Below are 20,785 nucleotides of genomic sequence, written 5' to 3' on the forward strand. Positions count from 1 at the left end.
AGTAGTACCAACACTCTTATATGGATGTGAAGCTTGGGTGGTAAATGCAGCAGCGAGGAGACGGTTGGAGGCAGTGAAGATGTCCTGTCTAAGGGCAATGTGTGGTGTAAATATTATGCAGAAAATTCGGAGTGTTAAAATTAGGAGAAGGTGTGGAGTTAATAAAAGCATTAGTCGGAGGGCAGAAGAGGGGTTGTTGAGGTGGTCTGGTCATTTAGAGAGAATGGATCAAAGTAGAATGACATGGAAAGCATATAAATCTATAGGGGAAGGAAGGAGGGGTAGGGGTCATCCTCGAAAGGGTTGGAAAGAGGGGGTAAAGGAGGTTTTGTGGGCGAGGGGCTTGGATTTCCAGCAAGCGTGCACGAGTGTGTTAGATAGGAGTGAATGGAGACGAATGATACTTGGGACCTGACGATCTGTTGGAGTGTGAGCAGGGTAATATTTAGTGAAGGGATTCAGGGAAACCGGTTATTTTCATATAGTCGGACTTGAGTCCTGGAAATGGGAGGTACAATGCCTGCACTTTAAAGGAGGGGTTTGGGATATTGGCAGTTTGGAGGGATATGTTGTGTATCTTTATATGTGTATGCTTCTGAACTGTTGTATTCCGAGCACCTCTGCAAAAACAGTGATAATGTGCGAGTGTGGTGAAAGTGTTGAATGATGATGAATGTATTTTCTTTTTGGGGATTTTCTTTCTTTTATGAGTCACCCTGCCTCGGTGGGAGACGGCCGACTTGTTGAAAAAAAAAAAAATATATACTTCTTTTTAGTTCTTGTTCTTGTTTATTTCCTCTTATCTCCATGGGGAAGTGGAACAGAATTCTTCCTCCGTAAGCCATGTGTGTTGTAAGAGGCGACTAAAATGCCGGGAGCAAGGGGCTAGTAACCCCTTCTCCCGTATAAATCACTAAATTTAGAAGAGAAACTTTCGTTTTTCTTTTTGGGCCACCCTGCCTCGGTGGGATACGGCCGTTGTGTTGAAAAAAAGAAATATACCTTCACGCACCACTTGCCTTTTTTCCCTCATCAATTCTATGATTAACCTCATCTTTCATAAATCAGGAGAGTCTTCACAGTTCGTTGAAGGGCGACCTGAAGTGTGATGTTATCACACTTTAGACAAGACAGCATTTGAATGAATGATGGTGAATGCATTTTTCTTCTTTCTCTGGCCACCCCACATCGGCGCTCTCCCTGGCCACCCACCCTCGGCGCTCTCTGGCCACCCCGCCTCGGCGCTCTCCCCGGCCACCCCGCCTCGGCGCTCTCCCCGGCCACCCCGCCTCGGCGCTCTCCCCGGCCACCCAGCCTCGGCGCTCTCCCCGGCCACCCAGCCTCGGCGCTCTCCCCGGCCACCCAGCCTCGGCGCTCTCCCCGGCCACCCAGCCTCGGCGCTCTCCCCGGCCACCCAGCCTCGGCGCTCTCCCCGGCCACCCAGCCTCGGCGCTCTCCCCGGCCACCCAGCCTCGGCGCTCTCCCCGGCCACCCAGCCTCGGCGCTCTCCCCGGCCACCCAGCCTCGGCGCTCTCCCCGGCCACCCAGCCTCGGCGCTCTCCCCGGCCACCCAGCCTCGGCGCTCTCCCCGGCCACCCAGCCTCGGCGCTCTCCCCGGCCACCCAGCCTCGGCGCTCTCCCCGGCCACCCAGCCTCGGCGCTCTCCCCGGCCACCCAGCCTCGGCGCTCTCCCCGGCCACCCAGCCTCGGCGCTCTCCCCGGCCACCCAGCCTCGGCGCTCTCCCCGGCCACCCAGCCTCGGCGCTCTCCCCGGCCACCCAGCCTCGGCGCTCTCCCCGGCCACCCAGCCTCGGCGCTCTCCCCGGCCACCCAGCCTCGGCGCTCTCCCCGGCCACCCAGCCTCGGCGCTCTCCCCGGCCACCCAGCCTCGGCGCTCTCCCCGGCCACCCAGCCTCGGCGCTCTCCCCGGCCACCCAGCCTCGGCGCTCTCCCCGGCCACCCAGCCTCGGCGCTCTCCCCGGCCACCCAGCCTCGGCGCTCTCCCTGGCCACCCAGCCTCGGCGCTCTCCCTGGCCACCCAGCCTCGGCGCTCTCCCTGGCCACCCAGCCTCGGCGCTCTCCCTGGCCACCCAGCCTCGGCGCTCTCCCTGGCCACCCAGCCTCGGCGCTCTCCCTGGCCACCCAGCCTCGGCGCTCTCTCTGGCCACCCAGCCTCGGCGCTCTCTCTGGCCACCCAGCCTCGGCGCTCTCTCTGGCCACCCAGCCTCGGCGCTCTCTCTGGCCACCCAGCCTCGGCGCTCTCTCTGGCCACCCAGCCTCGGCGCTCTCTCTGGCCACCCAGCCTCGGCGCTCTCTCTGGCCACCCAGCCTCGGCGCTCTCTCTGGCCACTCAGCCTCGGTGTTTTCTGGCCACCTGGTTGGAAGGTTAGTGCCCACAATCTCAAGTAGAGGCAGAAATGTTGCAGCCACATTGAGCTTAAACTTCACCCCCCACCCGTTCTGTGATCTGCCATCACCCTGTTACGATTCCGTGAGTTACTGTATTTTCCCGCACATCACGCACGCCTTTTCCCCCCAAAAGAATTTTGGAAAATCAGCCTGTACCTTATATGATCAAGATCAGAGTCAAGGATAGGCTTTGTGTTATGTTTTATCAGTTGTTTACTAACTTTACATATCAACTGCTTGCAAACATCACCTTATATGATCGTGAACCTCATATGCCAGAAAATACAAAACAGAAAATTTTATGTCAGCACACTTCTGGCAAGATAGTAACTGAATGTGATAAATGGTTTACAAAACTAACAAGTTGAAGACTGAGACACTTGTGTGACACTTGGAAATCTTCACTGAAAACGTCACTGGCTGGTGAAACATTTTCTGAAATAAAGATTCTCAAATGTTGCATAAATATCTCATTCTTCAACTGAATGAATGACCAGAGTATCTTTCTTTCATCACCTTGCATGCTGAGACACACCAAATGAAAAATCAACTAGTCAAGAATGCGTTACCTTGTAGACAGCAGTTGCCTGAGGTCTGCCGACTGCCATCACTTCTTGTGTAATACAAATGGACCCCGACCCCATACCCACACGCAGACCGTCTACTCCTGCATCAATTAGATTCTTCGCCTGGGCGGCTGTCACCACTAAGGAGTAAAGAAAGAAATAATTTTTTCAACATGTCGGCAGTCACCCACCGAGGCAGGATGACCCAAAAAAGAAAAACACTTTCACCATCATTCACACAATATCACTGTCTTTGCAGAGGCACCAGATATGACAGTTTAGATGTCACTCCAAACAGCCAATATGCCAAACTCCTCTAAAGTGCAGGCACTGTACTTCCCACCTCAAGGACCCAAGTACAGCTAACTGGTTTCCTTGAATCCCTTCACAAAATATTACCCTGCTCACACTCCAACATCTTGTCAGGTCCCAAAATCCATTTGTCTCCATTCACTAACACGCTCACACACACATGCCTTTTTCGAAGCAACAAGCACCTTATTCATTTTATTGTACACAAATACACGTCATAACACATCATAACCAATAAAGTATAGTTTAACAAGGCAAATACTAACAGGAATATTTAAATCAAGGCTCGCTAATATAAATTACTGGTGGACTTTACTGTGATTAATAAATAGCATTCAGTGTGAATGAGAAAAGTATTGGTTTGGAAACAGTAGCAGATGAATGGAACAGTCTACCTAGTAGGGTTATTGAAGCTAAAACCTTGGGTAGTTTCAAATATAGGTTAGATAAATACTTGAGTGAGAGGGGTTGGATCTGAGTGTGACTTGCACATCAGTTAATAGTGTTATCAAAGTTTATTATTGAGTTGGGCATATATTTTTTAAGTGGGTTTGAATTTGAGAAAGACCTGTCTAGTATGGGCCAGTAGGCCTCCTGCAGTGTTCCTCCTTTCTTATGGTTTGTCCCATAATGCTCAACTAACAGGCATGTTGAAAATAATATAGAATTCTGACATGATGAATAAGACACCATGGAGCTGAACTCTTCTCCAAACTTTCTCCAAACTTCATGGACTGATTACATCTTTACCTCACCATAACTCCTGTCTACAATATATTATGAACAAAGACACAATACCGCTACTGGAACAATATACATAACCTGCACATAGGGGAAAGTAACTTATGACGATATTTTGGTCCAATTTGGATCATTAACTAGCCACACACTAACACACTAGCTTTACCTTCTTGTGTTAATGAGTTGATGGTCCAAGTCCAGCCGAAACGTCGTCTTAAGTTTCTATGTGGGGGTTATTTGTGTACTGTTCCAGCCACGGTATTGTGCCTTTGGTCATAATATAGTGTTGACAGCAGGAGTAATGGTGAGATAAACATGATGTAATCAGTCCATCAGCCTTGGAGAAATAGTTTGAGGGGTCAGTCCCTCAGCCTGAATGGACTCGGTACTTGACTGGTGAAGCCTATTGCAAAGGTGAAACGTTTCAACAATAAAAGCACCCAGTCGTTGCACCTGTCTTACTCATTATCCTCAACTAACACAACTGTTACTTTATTCATTACATATTATAATCTGCTGCCTTTGTGTTAGAATTTCCTTCATTTCAAAAAGGATAAACTAAATAATGATCTCACCATTGCCGCCAATTATTTGTAGCTCCGGATAGGTTGTTTTGATATAACGAATCAGATTAATCTGATATATCGAGTTGCCTTGTGATGAATCCTGGAAAAAAAAAAAGAAAAAAAAAAAAAAAGTCATATATAGCACTAATATCAATTAATATAACAGTTAAAAATATATATAAATTTGACCTTGGCAATTAATATCTATTATTGTGGTACTGACCACCTACTCCTAGGCTGAGGGACTGATTATCTAATCTTACACCTTTCCAATCATTTGTATTGCACTGATAAAGTTACTGATTGGCAAAACATCTATACCTCTGATGAGTTTCGAGTGTTTTTTTACTCCTGGAGCCTAGCTGTGGGCCAGGCTTGTCTACGTAGTAAAAATACCCAAATGTTGCACATGTATCTAAATTATCACAAAGATAGCAAGGAGTTGCATGAAGATTCTGGGAAAGGGAGAATGTCATGGCAACCCACAACCCATTTTAGACCAGGCTTCCTGGATGGTCTAATAACCAGGATACTGGTACTAGCACGGCAACCCACAATCCAGTATTGGACCAGGCTTCCTGGATGGTCTAATCAACCAGACAACTGTTACTATCATGGCAACCCACAACCCAATTTTAGACCAGGCTTTCTGGATTGTCTACTCAACCAGGCTACTAGTACTAGCCACAACCAGTCTATCCACAACAGCCCAAATGCACAGGAACTAATTTGAGGATGATTTAGTCTCCTCTTAGAGACAGCCAGAGGTCTGTTGGCAATTCCTGTTATGTATGGTGATGAGTCTTGGGCTCTATATTTGTAAACTTACTGTACTTATTACACCCAGTTTTAAATGGGATCTGTAGCACCCTCTGCCAAGCCTTGTGCTGTCTTTGGGGACAAATTCTCTTAAAACACAGCTAGCAGACACCAATTAATTTTGCTAACTGGGCAATTTCAGTTGGCAGAATTTCAGACAAAAAGTACTGACTAAAATATTTGGCAGAAAATACAAATCTAACGCAAATATAAATGAATTACGGATGTTTCTCACTTCACGATGGTTCAACTCAAAATATTTTCACTTTACAATGGCCAGTATCTACGCAATTTTTTTTGTACTGTATAGTACAGAACATTTATTGATAAGATCAACTTGTAATCAGTTTACCTACCAAATTAAAAAATGGCAAAAATGAATGTTTTTCTTACCAAGACGACGACATCAACTCCGGCGTTGACTAATAATTCTAGTCGATGCTTATCCGAGTCTCTTGTACCAATGGCTGCTCCAACCACAAGCTGGTTATTGGCATCGTAAGAAGCATTGGGGAAGTTCCGGGACTTTTTAAGATCGGTACGCGCTATGAGGGCCACAAGTTCCCCGTGTTCATTAGTTATTGGCAATTTACCTGTAAATAGTTGATAAAAATGGAATAAAATACTGACAAGTTGATACATAATATACACATGATAATATATGCATGATAATATATGCATGATAATATATGCCTGATAATATATACCTAATAATATATACCTGATACAGGTCCACAACCTTTCATCCGAAATTATGAAACTGGAAAAGTTCTAAAAGCTGAAGATATTCGTGGTGTGGAACATCAGTCATCACAGTGCTGGGTCACGCTGCCACCTGGCGGCGTTAAGAATCATCCTGAACTTCGAAAAATTCTGAAATTCGAAACTATACTGGCCCCAAGGGTTTCGGATAAAGGGATGTGGACCTGTAATATATACCTGGGAAGTACTGAAGGGCCTAGTCCTAAATCTGCACACTGTCATAACAATACAGTATACTGGAGCGAGAGATATGGGAGAAAGTGCAAAATAAACCCAGTGAGGAGCAGGGGTGCAGTGGGGACAATAAGGGAACACTATCAACATTCGGGGTTCCAGACTATTCAACATCTTGCCAGAAGATATCAGAAACACGGCTGGTACAAGTGTAGAAGTCTTTCAAGAGGAAACTGGACAAGTAACTTCACCAGGTGCCAGATCAACCAGACTGTGATGGATATGTGGGACAGCAGGCCTATCAGCAACAGCCTGGTTGACCAGGCAAGCACCAGACGAGCCTGGCCCATGGCCAGGCTCCAAGAGCAGTGATTCTCGAAACTCATCAAAGGTATAAAGGTAACACCATGTAGCTGAACTTTTCTCCAGGCTGAGGGACTGACTACCTCAAATACTATTTCTCCAAGGTGCCAGACTGATTACATCTTTACTTCACTACTATACCTGCTCCCGTATCCGACTAAAGAAGCCTACTGTGTAAGCAAAACATTTCAACAACAGATACCCAACTGTTGCACTATGGTCAGTAAGGTCTTACTGACCATAGTAGTTTACATAAACTAATTTAGCATCTTAAAATAGAGGGGATAGTAACCCATGTAACAAGAAACTTTCTTCTTTTTCGGGTTACCCGGCCTCAGTGGGAGACCATCAGGGGTGCAAAAAATATTTTTAAAAATATTAAAATAGAATTTAGGTAGTAGGTTGGTAGACAGCAACCACCCAGGGAAGTACTACCGTCCTGCCAGATGACTGTGAAACAAAAACCTGTAACTGTTTTGCATGATGGTAGGATTGCTGGTTTCTTTTTCTGTCTCATAAACACGCTAAGATAACAGGGATATCTTGCTACTCCTACTTACACTTTGGTCACACTTCACAGACACGCACATGCATATATATATATACATACATCTAGGTTTTTCTCCTTTTTCTAAATAGCTCTTGTTCTTTTTTATTTCTTCTATTGTCCATGGGGAAGTGGAAAAGAATCTTTCCTCCGTAAGCCATGCGTGTCGTATGAGGCGACTAAAATGCCGGGAGCAATGGGCTAGTAACCCCTTCTCCTGTATACAATTACTAAAAAAGAGAAGAAGAAAAACTTTATAAAACTGGGTTGCTTAAATGTGCGTGGATGTAGTGCGGATGACAAGAAACAGATGATTGCTGATGTTATGAATGAAAAGAAGTTGGATGTCCTGGCCCTAAGCGAAACAAAGCTGAAGGGGGTAGGAGAGTTTCAGTGGGGGGAAATAAATGGGATTAAATCTGGAGTATCTGAGAGAGTTAGAGCAAAGGAAGGGGTAGCAGTAATGTTAAATGATCAGTTATGGAAGGAGAAAAGAGAATATGAATGTGTAAATTCAAGAATTATGTGGATTAAAGTAAAGGTTGGATGCGAGAAGTGGGTCATAATAAGCGTGTATGCACCTGGAGAAGAGAGGAATGCAGAGGAGAGAGAGAGATTTTGGGAGATGTTAAGTGAATGTATAGGAGCCTTTGAACCAAGTGAGAGAGTAATTGTGGTAGGGGACTTGAATGCTAAAGTAGGAGAAACTTTTAGAGAGGGTGTGGTAGGTAAGTTTGGGGTGCCAGGTGTAAATGATAATGGGAGCCCTTTGATTGAACTTTGTATAGAAAGGGGTTTAGTTATAGGTAATACATATTTTAAGAAAAAGAGGATAAATAAGTATACACGATATGATGTAGGGCGAAATGACAGTAGTTTGTTGGATTATGTATTGGTAGATAAAAGACTGTTGAGTAGACTTCAGGATGTACATGTTTATAGAGGGGCCACAGATATATCAGATCACTTTCTAGTTGTAGCTACACTGAGAGTAAAAGGTAGATGGGATACAAGGAGAATAGAAGCATCAGGGAAGAGAGAGGTGAAGGTTTATAAACTAAAAGAGGAGGCAGTTAGGGTAAGATATAAACAGCTATTGGAGGATAGATGGGCTAATGAGAGCATAGGCAATGGGGTCGAAGAGGTATGGGGTAGGTTTAAAAATGTAGTGTTAGAGTGTTCAGCAGAAGTTTGTGGTTATAGGAAAGTGGGTGCAGGAGGGAAGAGGAGCGATTGGTGGAATGATGATGTAAAGAGAGTAGTAAGGGAGAAAAAGTTAGCATATGAGAAGTTTTTACAAAGTAGAAGTGATGCAAGGAGGGAAGAGTATATGGAGAAAAAGAGAGAAGTTAAGAGAGTGGTGAAGCAATGTAAAAAGAGAGCAAATGAGAGAGTGGGTGAGATGTTATCAACAAATTTTGTTGAAAATAAGAAAAAGTTTTGGAGTGAGATTAACAAGTTAAGAAAGCCTAGAGAACAAATGGATTTGTCAGTTAAAAATAGGAGAGGAGAGTTATTAAATGGAGAGTTAGAGGTATTGGGAAGATGGAAGGAATATTTTGAGGAATTGTTAAATGTTGATGAAGATAGGGAAGCTGTGATTTCGTGTATAGGGCAAGGAGGAATAACATCTTGTAGGAGTGAGGAAGAGCCAGTTGTGAGTGTGGGGGAAGTTCGTGAGGCAGTAGGTAAAATGAAAGGGGGTAAGGCAGCCGGGATTGATGGGATAAAGATAGAAATGTTAAAAGCAGGTGGGGATATAGTTTTGGAGTGGTTGGTGCAATTATTTAATAAATGTATGGAAGAAGGTAAGGTACCTAGGGATTGGCAGAGAGCATGCATAGTTCCTTTGTATAAAGGCAAAGGGGATAAAAGAGAGTGCAAAAATTATAGGGGGATAAGTCTGTTGAGTGTACCTGGTAAAGTGTATGGTAGAGTTATAATTGAAAGAATTAAGAGTAAGACGGAGAATAGGATAGCAGATGAACAAGGAGGCTTTAGGAAAGGTAGGGGGTGTGTGGACCAGGTGTTTACAGTGAAACATATAAGTGAACAGTATTTAGATAAGGCTAAAGAGGTCTTTGTGGCATTTATGGATTTGGAAAAGGCGTATGACAGGGTGGATAGGGGGGCAATGTGGCAGATGTTGCAAGTGTATGGTGTAGGAGGTAGGTTACTGAAAGCAGTGAAGAGTTTTTACGAAGATAGTGAGGCTCAAGTTAGAGTATGTAGGAAAGAGGGAAATTTTTTCCCAGTAAAAGTAGGCCTTAGACAAGGATGTGTGATGTCACCGTGGTTGTTTAATATATTTATAGATGGGGTTGTAAGAGAAGTAAATGCGAGGGTCTTGGCAAGAGGCGTGGAGTTAAAAGATAAAGAATCACACACAAAGTGGGAGTTGTCACAGCTGCTCTTTGCTGATGACACTGTGCTCTTGGGAGATTCTGAAGAGAAGTTGCAGAGATTGGTGGATGAATTTGGTAGGGTGTGCAAAAGAAGAAAATTAAAGGTGAATACAGGAAAGAGTAAGGTTATGAGGATAACAAAAAGATTAGGTGATGAAAGATTGAATATCAGATTGGAGGGAGAGAGTATGGAGGAGGTGAACGTATTCAGATATTTGGGAGTGGACGTGTCAGCAGATGGGTCTATGAAAGATGAGGTGAATCATAGAATTGATGAGGGAAAAAGAGTGAGTGGTGCACTTAGGAGTCTGTGGAGACAAAGAACTTTGTCCTTGGAGGCAAAGAGGGGAATGTATGAGAGTATAGTTTTACCAACGCTCTTATATGGGTGTGAAGCGTGGGTGATGAATGTTGCAGCGAGGAGAAGGCTGGAGGCAGTGGAGATGTCATGTCTGAGGGCAATGTGTGGTGTGAATATAATGCAGAGAATTCGTAGTTTGGAAGTTAGGAGGAGGTGCGGGATTACCAAAACTGTTGTCCAGAGGGCTGAGGAAGGGTTGTTGAGGTGGTTCGGACATGTAGAGAGAATGGAGCGAAACAGAATGACTTCAAGAGTGTATCAGTCTGTAGTGGAAGGAAGGCGGGGTAGGGGTCGGCCTAGGAAGGGTTGGAGGGAGGGGGTAAAGGAGGTTTTGTGTGCGAGGGGCTTGGACTTCCAGCAGGCATGCGTGAGCGTGTTTGATAGGAGTGAATGGAGACAAATGGTTTTTAATACTTGACGTGCTGTTGGAGTGTGAGCAAAGTAACATTTATGAAGGGATTCAGGGAAACCGGCAGGCCGGACTTGAGTCCTGGAGATGGGAAGTACAGTGCCTGCACTCTGAAGGAGGGGTGTTAATGTTGCAGTTTAAAAACTGTAGTGTAAAGCACCCTTCTGGCAAGACAGTGATGGAGTGAATGATGGTGAAAGTTTTTCTTTTTCGGGCCACCCTGCCTTGGTGGGAATCGGCCGGTGTGATAATAATAAAAAAAAATTAAAATAGAACATAGAAAACAGTATTTGTTACTCCCAATATTTAAAACAGTAGTCAATGCTAACAATATCCACCATACTGAGGTTAACCATAGAATTGATGAAGGAAAAAAGGCGAGTGGTGCATTGAGGTATATGTGGAGACAAAAAAAACGTTATCAATGGAGGCAAAGAAGGGAATGTATGAAAGTATAGTAGTACCAACACTCTTATATGGTTGTGAAATTTGGGTTGTAAATGTTGCAGCGAGGAGGCGGTTGGAGGCAGTGGAGATGTCCTGTCTAAGGGCAATGTGTGGTGTAAATATTATGTAGAGAATTCAAAGTGTGGAAATTAGGAGGTGTGGAGTTGATAAAAGTATTAGTCAGAGGGCTGAAGAGGGGTTGTTGAGGTGGTTTGGTCATTCAGAGAGAATGGATCAAAGTAGAATGACATGGAGAGTGTATAAATCTGTAGGGGAAGGAAGGCAGGGTAGGGGTCGGCCTCAAAAAGGTTGGAGGGAGGGGGTAAAGGAGGTTTTGTGGGCGAGGGGCTTGGACTTCCAGCAAGCGTGTACGAGCATGTTAGATAAGAGTGAATGGAGACAAGTGGTATTTGGGACCTGACGAGCTGTTGGAGTGTGAGCAGGGTAATATTTAGTGAAGGAATTCAGGGAAACCGGTTATTTTTATACGTATAGCCGGACTTGAGTTCTGGAAATGGGAAGTACAATGCCTGCACTTTAAAGGAGGGGTTTGGGATATTGGCAGTTTGGAGAGATATGTAATAGGATGATATATAATTGGGGCCCTGATATTCTGATTATTTCAGGTCACTTTTTATATTGTATCTTTATATATGCTTCTAAACTGTTATATCTGGGCACCTCTGCAAAAACACTGATTATGTATGAGTGAGGTGAAAGTGTTGAATGATGATGAAAGTATTTTCTTTCTGGGGATTTTTTCCTTTTTGGGTCACCCTGCCTCAGTGGGAGATGGCCGATTTGTTGGAAAAGAAAAACAAAGAGAACAAGACTGAAAACTACAGTATTTGTTACTCTCCATATTTAAGACAATAGTCATTCTAACAATTCCCACCACCTTTATTTTACCTTTCTTAGATCGCTGTAATATCTCATTAGCTTTGTCAAGACTGCCCCCTGCTGGGGCAGTTACCAGGTCGTCAAATGGGGTCATGATTTCAGACAGCAGTTTGTCGGAATTTGGGTCCAAGAAGTCTATATCTCTGGATGTGACAATACCAAGCAATCTAGTGCCCATCTTGCCATCTTCTGTGATTGGAATACCGCCGAATCCGTGTTTTTTTTTTACATTAAATACATCCAAAACCTGCAGAAAAAAATGTTATTGGATTATTTGAACTGGCAGAAATAATAACAAGAAATATGATGTTACATATATATATTTTTTAACACAGCCATTTCCCACTGAGGCAGGGTAACCCAAAAAAGAAACACTTACATCATCATTCACACTATCACTGTCTTGCCAGAGGCTCACAGACGCAACAGTTCAGATGTCACTCTGAACAGCAAGTATGCACTAGAAAATATACAAAGGGATGACAGTGTTATTCCCACAAATTGGAAACGTTTCCTATGAAGATTGACTGAAGGCAATGAATTTGCACTACAGAAACATGTAGAATTAGGGAAAGAGTCGATTGAAATACACAGATGAAGAAGAGAAATAAATGGGATATAAATTCTGTGCTTATATAGATATACCCAAATTCTCACAGCTTCAAATTTGCTGCGAGAGGCCTGGTAAGTTCAAGCATGAGAAACAGATCTATATATGTAGTCTATGTCTGCAGTATGAAAAAAGTGAATTGTGGGGATGCCATTTTAGCTTGCCCAAGTCAGGACTTGCAGCAATGGATTTAAATTGGACAAACGCATACTCGCACCACGGGGAAGTGAAGAATTCTTCCTCTAAGTCACGTGTGTCAGAAGTGAAGACTAAATACCGGGAGCAAGATGCTAGTAACATCTTCTTGTGTATATGTAAATTATTAACCCGTAAACGGTCCAAACGTATATATACGTTTTTTTCAACATTTGAATATGCAAAAAAGTAGATCTTTTTGTTTTTCTACATTTGAAAATGTGTAAAAAAACTTTGATCTACTATTTTTTTTGTTATATTTGAAAATATGAAAAAAAAAAAACATAGATCTACTTTTGTAGCGCTACACATGTGAACGTAGATCTGCTTGGACCGTTTATGGGTTACATGTGAAAAGAAGAAAAGCTTTCACTTCTTTCTTGGGTCACCCAACTTCAGTGGGCGACGGCACATGTTCAAATAAAAGCTTCCTACATAAAATCAATAACTGGCAATTCATTACGTAGGATTAAATGCCAAGCAAATAAGTCTTCGGTATTTATTGTTGAGTGCTATGAACTGTTACGGTTAACGCCACATGACAATAAACAAGATACTTGTGCAACAGTTTGGTATCTTATATGACCAGATGTTGTGCCTGCTCAGCAGCTTCTTCAGCTGAAATACAGTGCAGGCAACACAAGTCATGGGGACGTAGATAAGGTGATCAGTCCCTCAACAAGAGCTACACAGCACTATCTAATGGTTCTTCTTTCAACACACTGGTCATATCCCACCAAGTCAGGGTGCCCCAATAAGAAAATCAAAGGTTTCTCTTTATAAATTTAGTAATATATACAAGAGAAGGGGTTATTAGCCTCTTGCTCCCAGCATTTTAGTTGCCTCTTATGACAATCATGGCTTATGGAGGAAGAATTCTGTTCCATTTCCCTATGGAGATAAAAGGAAATGAACAAGAACTAGTAAGACAAGAGAAGAAAACCCAGAGGGTTGTGTGCATATATATATGCTTGTGCATGCATGCATAGTGTGATCTAATGGTAAAATAATGTACAACAATTACAGGTTTCTGTTTTACACTCACTTGACAAGATGATAGTACCTCCCTGGACGGTTGCTATCTACTAACCTACTACCTAAGTATCTAATGGTTATAATTATAAATTTTAAAAGGGTAGAGGGGCAAGCCAGTGAAAGGCATCAGTCAAGTGACCAAAAGCTCCAGCAGTGGGTCATCACATGACTAAGACCAACATCAGGAAACACTCGTCCAGTTTCCTGATGAACCTATCCAAGACCCTCAGTCTTGATGCATGTTCAGCTTTGACGGGTGTGAAGCTGAAGCATGAATGATGAGTACAGTGGACCCCCGGTTTACGATCAGCTCCCAATGCGACCAATTATGTAAGTGTATTTATGTAAGTGTATTTATGTAAGTACGTTTGTATGTGTATGTTTGGGGGTCTGAAATGGACTAATCTAATTCACAATATTCCTTATGGGAACAAATGAACAAATTCAGTCAGTACTGGCAACCTGAACATACTTCTGGAATGAAATATCGTAAACCGGGGGTACACTGTATTTTAAACTGGCAAAAATGAAGAAAGGCATACAGGAGCACTGCAGCAGGCCTACTGGCCCATGCTAGGTAGGACCAACTTACTCAAGAAGAAGCACTACAGCAAGCCTACTGGGCCATGCTAGGCAGATGCTCAAAACCAAATCTTCTCACTCTAAATAGTGGTTAAAATACCAGGTATTATAAGATGCCCTCTATACCAAGATACCATAGTGATGTTATGCCACACCAAGACTGAGGGACTAACCACCTCAAACTTTCTGTACTTCCCTCTCCTTCCTGAAGGACTGATTACCACATACCTCCACAACCTCTGCTGTCTCTTCTGCATTTTGACTGAAGAAGCCTATTGAGTATGCAAGATATCTTGTCAGTAAAGTTACTAACCTGTCAGACATTTTTTTTTTTTTTCAACAAGTCGGCCGTCTCCTACCGAGGCAGGGTGACCCAAAAAGAAAGAAAATCCCAAAAAGAAAATACTTTCATCATCATTCAACACTTTCACCTCACTTACACATAATCACTGTTTTTGCAGAGGTGCTCAGAACACAACAGTTTAGAAGCATATACGTATAAAGATACACAACATATCCCTCCAAACATGTCTTACTAATACACTTGTTTTTATGTGTGTTGGCACAGCTTTGGCAAGACAGTGATGGAGTGAGTGATGATGAAAGTGTTTCTTCTTTTTTGGGTCACTCTGCCTCAGTGGGAGATGGCCAATGTGTTAATGAAAATAATAATCATTCACTGGAGCAAAATAGATGGCACAGTAATGTGAATATTGTGGGAGTGGGGTTGTGTAGTTTTTTCTGTGAATTTAATATAAAATTACTGTTATACCCTCAAGCTCTTGGTCCCAACAATTCTGCGATAATGAGATTAAAGTGTCACTCGAGTAGAGGTGCTCCTAGACTTACTATGGGCTTATAATTTCTTTTTCCCAACAACACATGAACACATTATGGACCTTTTGTATTGTGTATATATATTGTACACAATGATATAATAATGATATTATACACAAGATTCTCAATGCGTCTGTAAGTCGTGGATTTACTTTATAATTTTTTCTAACACGGTGGCCATCTCCCACCGAGTCAGGGTGATCAAAAAAAAAAAAAATTACTTTCACCATCATTCACACATATCACTATTTGCAGACGTGCAGATACAACAGTTCAGATGTCACTACACAGCAAATATCCCAAATTCCTCCTTTAAAGTCTAGGCATTGTACTTCCCACCTCCAGGACTCAAGTTCAGCTAACCAGTTTCCCAGAATTGCTCCACAAAATATTACCCTGATCACACTAAGTAAATAAATTACAGTCACTGAATAAGTAAATAGTTAATTACTTTAACAAAATACAAGTTTATCTTATCAATACATGTACAGTACTGTACAGAGACTTGTAAATGGTCCAAGGAAGTCCAAAACATTATTGTGAGCTCTCTCTCTCATGTAAGAGCTACACGTGTACAGTGCTGTACAGCATCGCTATCACACCAAAGTCAAAACATCAAAAGCCGAACCATCATAAAGTCGAAATATTGTAAGTGGAACCATCATAAAGTGAGAAGCATCGGTATGGTGAAGAGGAGACTAACAATTCAGAAAAATGTTACATACAATACTAGAAACATAAAAAGAAGCCAAGACTAACCCTATGATGCGGAGTAAGACAGACGGGGTCTCGAATGAAGCCGTGTTTATATTTTTTCACTTTCATCACCTCTTGTGCCTGGAACTCTGGAGAACAGTTGTGGTGGATGATTCCTATCCCTCCACAAAGCTGGAAAAAAACATGTCTTACATATATAACTTTTTTTTTTTTTTTTTTTTTTTTTCTTCAACAAGTCGGCCGTCTCCCACCGAGGCAGGGTGACATATTTACCCTAATTGAAGGTAATAAACACAACATAATATAGTACTTGAACAAGTGGTATATCAGTGATTTAAGATAATATAAACATAATATAGTACGAACAGACGTCTGTACATTATATTCAGGAAAACATTCTGGTAAGCAAAAGGGAATCACAGTGTTAGAGAATACAAATAAGGTCCATTTATTGTCTTTTCAGGCATTTAAGGTGCACAACAGAATTATCATAATGGTAATTCAGTAATCACATTCAAGGTAAAAATCAACCTCTTCATGCTAAAGTGTAACATGAAGTCTACTCTTGACTCTGACCTTGAGCACAAAAGGCACAGGCTGAGTTTCCAAGAAATTTTGTGGGGAAAAAAACACGCCTTATGTGCCGCAAAATATGGTAATTATCGAGAACTTAGTAGGGCAGTGTTTTGCAGTCAGTTCAACAGATGACCCACCAGCAGTTGAAGGCTTATATGGTATAACCTCTCCGCACCTGCCTTGAAACAAGGCTAAATACTTCAAACACTGTAGAGATAGAACCCCAACATATGCAGCACCTACTCTCGGCTTTCCACTGAGCCATTGCTCATTATGTTCCACCTGCCGGTGACTACTGCTGGCAGATCGAACATAATGAACAATGTCTCACTTTCAAGCCAATGAAAAACGAACACCATAAAGAAGGTAGTGCACGTGCGGGTCCCTTTTCAACAGACAATACTTGTGTAGTACATATTTAGTATATATGTAAAATGAAAGGGGGAAAGGCAGCCGGGATTGATGGGATAAAGATAGAAATGTTAAAAGCAGGTGGGGATATAGTTTTGGAGTGGTTGGTGCAATTATTTAATAAATGTATGGAAGAGGGTAAGGTACCTAGGGATTGGCAGAGAGCATGCATAGTTCCTTTGTATAAAGGCAAAGGGGATAAAAGAGAGTGCAAAAATTATAGGGGGATAAGTCTGCTGAGTATACCTGGTAAAGTGTATGGTAGAGTTATTATTGAAAGAATTAAGAGTAAGACGGAGAATAGGATAGCAGATGAACAAGGAGGCTTTAGGAAAGGTAGGGGATGTGTGGACCAGGTGTTTACAGTGAAACATATAAGTGAACAGTATTTAGATAAGGCTAAAGAGGTCTTTGTGGCATTTATGGATTTGGAAAAGGCGTATGACAGGGTGGATAGGGGGGCAATGTGGCAGATGTTGCAAGTGTATGGTGTAGGAGGTAGGTTACTGAAAGCAGTGAAGAGTTTTTACGAGGATAGTGAGGCTCAAGTTAGAGTATGTAGGAAAGAGGGAAATTATTTCCCAGTAAAAGCAGGCCTTAGACAAGGCTGTGTGATGTCACTGTGGTTGTTTAATATATTTATAGATGGGGTTGTAAGAGAAGTAAATGCGAGGGTCTTGACAAGAGGCGTGGAGTTAAAAGATAAAGAATCACACACAAAGTGGGAGTTGTCACAGCTGCTCTTTGCTGATGACACTGTGCTCTTGGGAGATTCTGAAGAGAAGTTGCAGAGATTGGTGGATGAATTTGGTAGGGTGTGCAAAAGAAGAAAATTAAAGGTGAATACAGGAAAGAGTAAGGTTATGAGGATAACAAAAAGATTAGGTGATGAAAGATTGAATATCAGATTGGAGGGAGAGAGTATGGAGGAGGTGAATGTATTCAGATATTTGGGAGTGGACGTGTCAGCGGATGGGTCTATGAAAGATGAGGTGAATCATAGAATTGATGAGGGAAAAAGAGTGAGTGGTGCACTTAGGAGTCTGTGGAGACAAAGAACTTTGTCCTTGGAGGCAAAGAGGGGAATGTATGAGAGTATAGTTTTACCAACGCTCTTATATGGGTGTGAAGCATGGGTGATGAATGTTGCAGCGAGGAGAAGGCTGGAGGCAGTGGAGATGTCATGTCTGAGGGCAATGTGTGGTGTGAATATAATGCAGAGAATTCGTAGTTTGGAAGTTAGGAGGAGGTGCGGGATTACCAAAACTGTTGTCCAGAGGGCTGAGGAAGGGTTGTTGAGGTGGTTCGGACATGTAGAGAGAATGGAGCGAAACAGAATGACTTCAAGAGTGTATCAGTCTGTAGTGGAAGGAAGGCGGGGTAGGGGTCGGCCTAGGAAAGGTTGGAGAGAGGGGGTAAAGGAGGTTTTGTGTGCGAGGGGCTTGGACTTCCAGCAGGTATGCATGAGCGTGTTTGATAGGAGTGAATGGAGACAAATGGTTTTTAATACTTGACGTGCTGTTGGAGTGTGAGCAAAGTAACATTTATGAAGGGGTTCAGGGAAACCGGCAGGCCGGACTTAGAGTCCTGGAGATGGGAAGTACAGTGCCTGCACTCTGAAGGAGGGGTGTTAATGTTGCAGTTTAAAAACTGTAGTGTAAAGCACCCTTCTGGCAAGACAGTGATGGAGTGAATGATGGTGAAAGTTTTTCTTTTTTGGGCCACCCTGCCTTGGTGGGAATCGGCCAGTGTGATAATAAAAAGAATATATTTATAGCTAGGCTCCCTGGTCATGTGTCACGTGACTCCTCCCACGTACTATTACAGATCAGCCATCACTGATCCAGCAATCACTAATCCGACATTATTTTTGGCTAGCATCATTGGTAAAAGTTTATGTCCCAGGGCTTTCAAAGGTACAACAATTTCTTGTGATTTACACTACAGGTCTCAATGATACCAGATTAGTGATGGTCAATCTGTAGTAGGGAGACATCAGATGCACACAAATTATAGTGCAAAACCATAAGTTACTTTCTATAATGCTGTAAATCAAAATAATGAACGTGAGTGTACGTACAGCCATTGCGATGGCCATCTCTGACTCCGTCACAGTGTCCATGGGAGAAGACACTAAAGGCGCCTTCAAACTGATTTTCTTGGTCAGTGCTGATGTCAGGTCCTGGAAGAAAAGAAAAAACTCATGGATAGTATGCGTGTAAACCATATGGAAAAATATAAGATTCTTTATTTCAGCATGATATAATGTTTGCACAGATGTGAACGACACTTGAAACCAAGAAAAAAAGAACAGCGACAAGGTGGTGTATATGCTGGGCCCTCTTGTACTTGTGCAACACAATGCCTAATATTACATGCTGGGACTAGAATTCAGTACAGTAGTAGTATGGAGATCACAAATTAATTTCCAAAATGTGTATATTAAGTGGCCTTTTTTTTTTTTGGAGCATGCAAGAATACAGCCTCTCCTCACTTAACAATGGAGTTCCATTGCTAAGACCATGTTGGTAAATGAATTTGTCACAAAACAAGGATCATACTATAATGGTAGCGGGTTTGTCAACCATCCTTGATATTGTTTTAGTGTTACCTCTGTACAATTTATAACATTTCTTGTATATTCTTTAATGTTTATACAGTAGTGTACTGAGTATTGTAATACACAGAGTAGAGGAAATCAGCTCTAATATACATTATTTAGGTATGAATACTGGTCAGAAAGCCCGTCGTAAGTTCGAGTCATCGGTAAATGAGTACGTTGCTAAGTGAGGAGAGGCTGTAATACTAGTAATACATACTACTAGTAATACAATAATTAGTACATAATACTAGTAATACAATAAATACTATATACTACTAGTGTAGTATGTACTTCTGTGTGTGTATACCTCTGATATACCTTTGAAGAGTTTCGAGAGTGTGTCTACTCTGAGTCCTACCATGGTCCAGGCTAGCCTGGTGCTTGCCTGGTCAACCAGGCTGTTGCTGCTGGAGGCCCGCTGCCCCACATATCCATCACAGCCAAGCTGATCTGACACCTGGTGAAGTTATTTGTCTAGTTTCCTCTTGAAGGTTTCTACACTTGTACCAGCCATGTTTCTGATATCGTCTGGTAAGATGTTGAATAGTCTGGAACCCAGGATGTTGATACAGTGTTCCCTTATTGTCCCCACTGCACCCCTGTTCCTCACTGGGTTTATTTTGCACTGTTGCTTAACACAACAGTGTTAAGCACAAAAGTCACACTACTGTGACTAGAATACACATATAAGCTGCACATAGGAGAAAGAATCCCATAACATTTCAGTCTAACATGGAACAATAACAAGCCACACAGTAACACACTGGCTCCCTTACCATCATGTGTTAGTTTACCTGGAGAAAGTTCCGGGGTTCAACGCCCCCGCAGCCTGGTCTGTGACCAGGCCTCCTAGTTTACCTGGAGTTTACCTGGAGAGAGTTCCGGGGTTCAACGCCCCCGCAGCCTGGTCTGTGACCAGGCCTCCTAGTTTACCTGGAGAGAGTTCCGGGGGTTCAACGCCCCCGCGGCCTGGTCTGTGACCAGGCCTCCTAGTTTACCTGGAGAGAGTTCCGGGATTCAACGCCCCCGCGGCCCGGTCTGTGACCAGGCCTCCTAGTTTACCTGGAGTTTACCTGGAGAGAGTTCCGGGGTTCAACGCCCCCGCGGCCCGGTCTGTGACCAGGCCTCCTAGTTTACCTGGAGTTTACCTGGAGAGAGTTCCGGGGTTCAACGCCCCCGCGGCCCGGTCTGTGACCAGGCCTCCTGGTGGATCAGAGCCTGATCAACCAGGCTGTTACTGCTGGCTGCACGCAAACCAACGTATGAGCCACAGCCCGGCTGGTCAGTGTGTCTAGTAGATAGACCAAGTCCAGCCGAGACGTCATTGTGAGTTTCTTTGTACGTGCAGATTATTTACGAACAATATTGTTTTACCTACCACTTCCTCTGCTGTGAAGTCGATAAAGCCGGGAAGAATAATGAAGTCACTGTAAGTAAAA

The 20,785-nt window shown here is 43.0% G+C and overlaps 1 protein-coding gene across 4 annotated transcripts in view; it reads right to left on the reverse strand.

Moving 5' to 3' along the window:
• ras (Inosine-5'-monophosphate dehydrogenase ras) overlaps window positions 1–20,785 on the reverse strand; it is a 94,188-nt gene that overhangs the window by 59,574 nt on the left and 13,829 nt on the right. For all 4 annotated transcript variants that reach the window (XR_011394752.1, XM_070105183.1, XM_070105184.1 and 1 more), the window contains exons 2-8: window positions 20,725–20,773; window positions 18,825–18,926; window positions 15,800–15,928; window positions 11,791–12,028; window positions 5,807–6,006; window positions 4,604–4,694; window positions 2,979–3,115 (exon numbers count right to left, since the gene is read on the reverse strand). Coding sequence is in view for 3 of the 4 variants with exons in the window: in XM_070105183.1 (XP_069961284.1) it covers window positions 2,979–3,115; window positions 4,604–4,694; window positions 5,807–6,006; window positions 11,791–12,028; window positions 15,800–15,928; window positions 18,825–18,926; window positions 20,725–20,773 (946 nt within the window). In the remaining variant the exon portion in view is untranslated. The remainder of the gene's footprint in view (window positions 1–2,978; window positions 3,116–4,603; window positions 4,695–5,806; window positions 6,007–11,790; window positions 12,029–15,799; window positions 15,929–18,824; window positions 18,927–20,724; window positions 20,774–20,785) is intronic.

This window comes from Cherax quadricarinatus, chromosome 97, assembly GCF_038502225.1.
Source record: "Cherax quadricarinatus isolate ZL_2023a chromosome 97, ASM3850222v1, whole genome shotgun sequence".
Classification (NCBI taxonomy): domain Eukaryota; kingdom Metazoa; phylum Arthropoda; class Malacostraca; order Decapoda; family Parastacidae; genus Cherax; species Cherax quadricarinatus.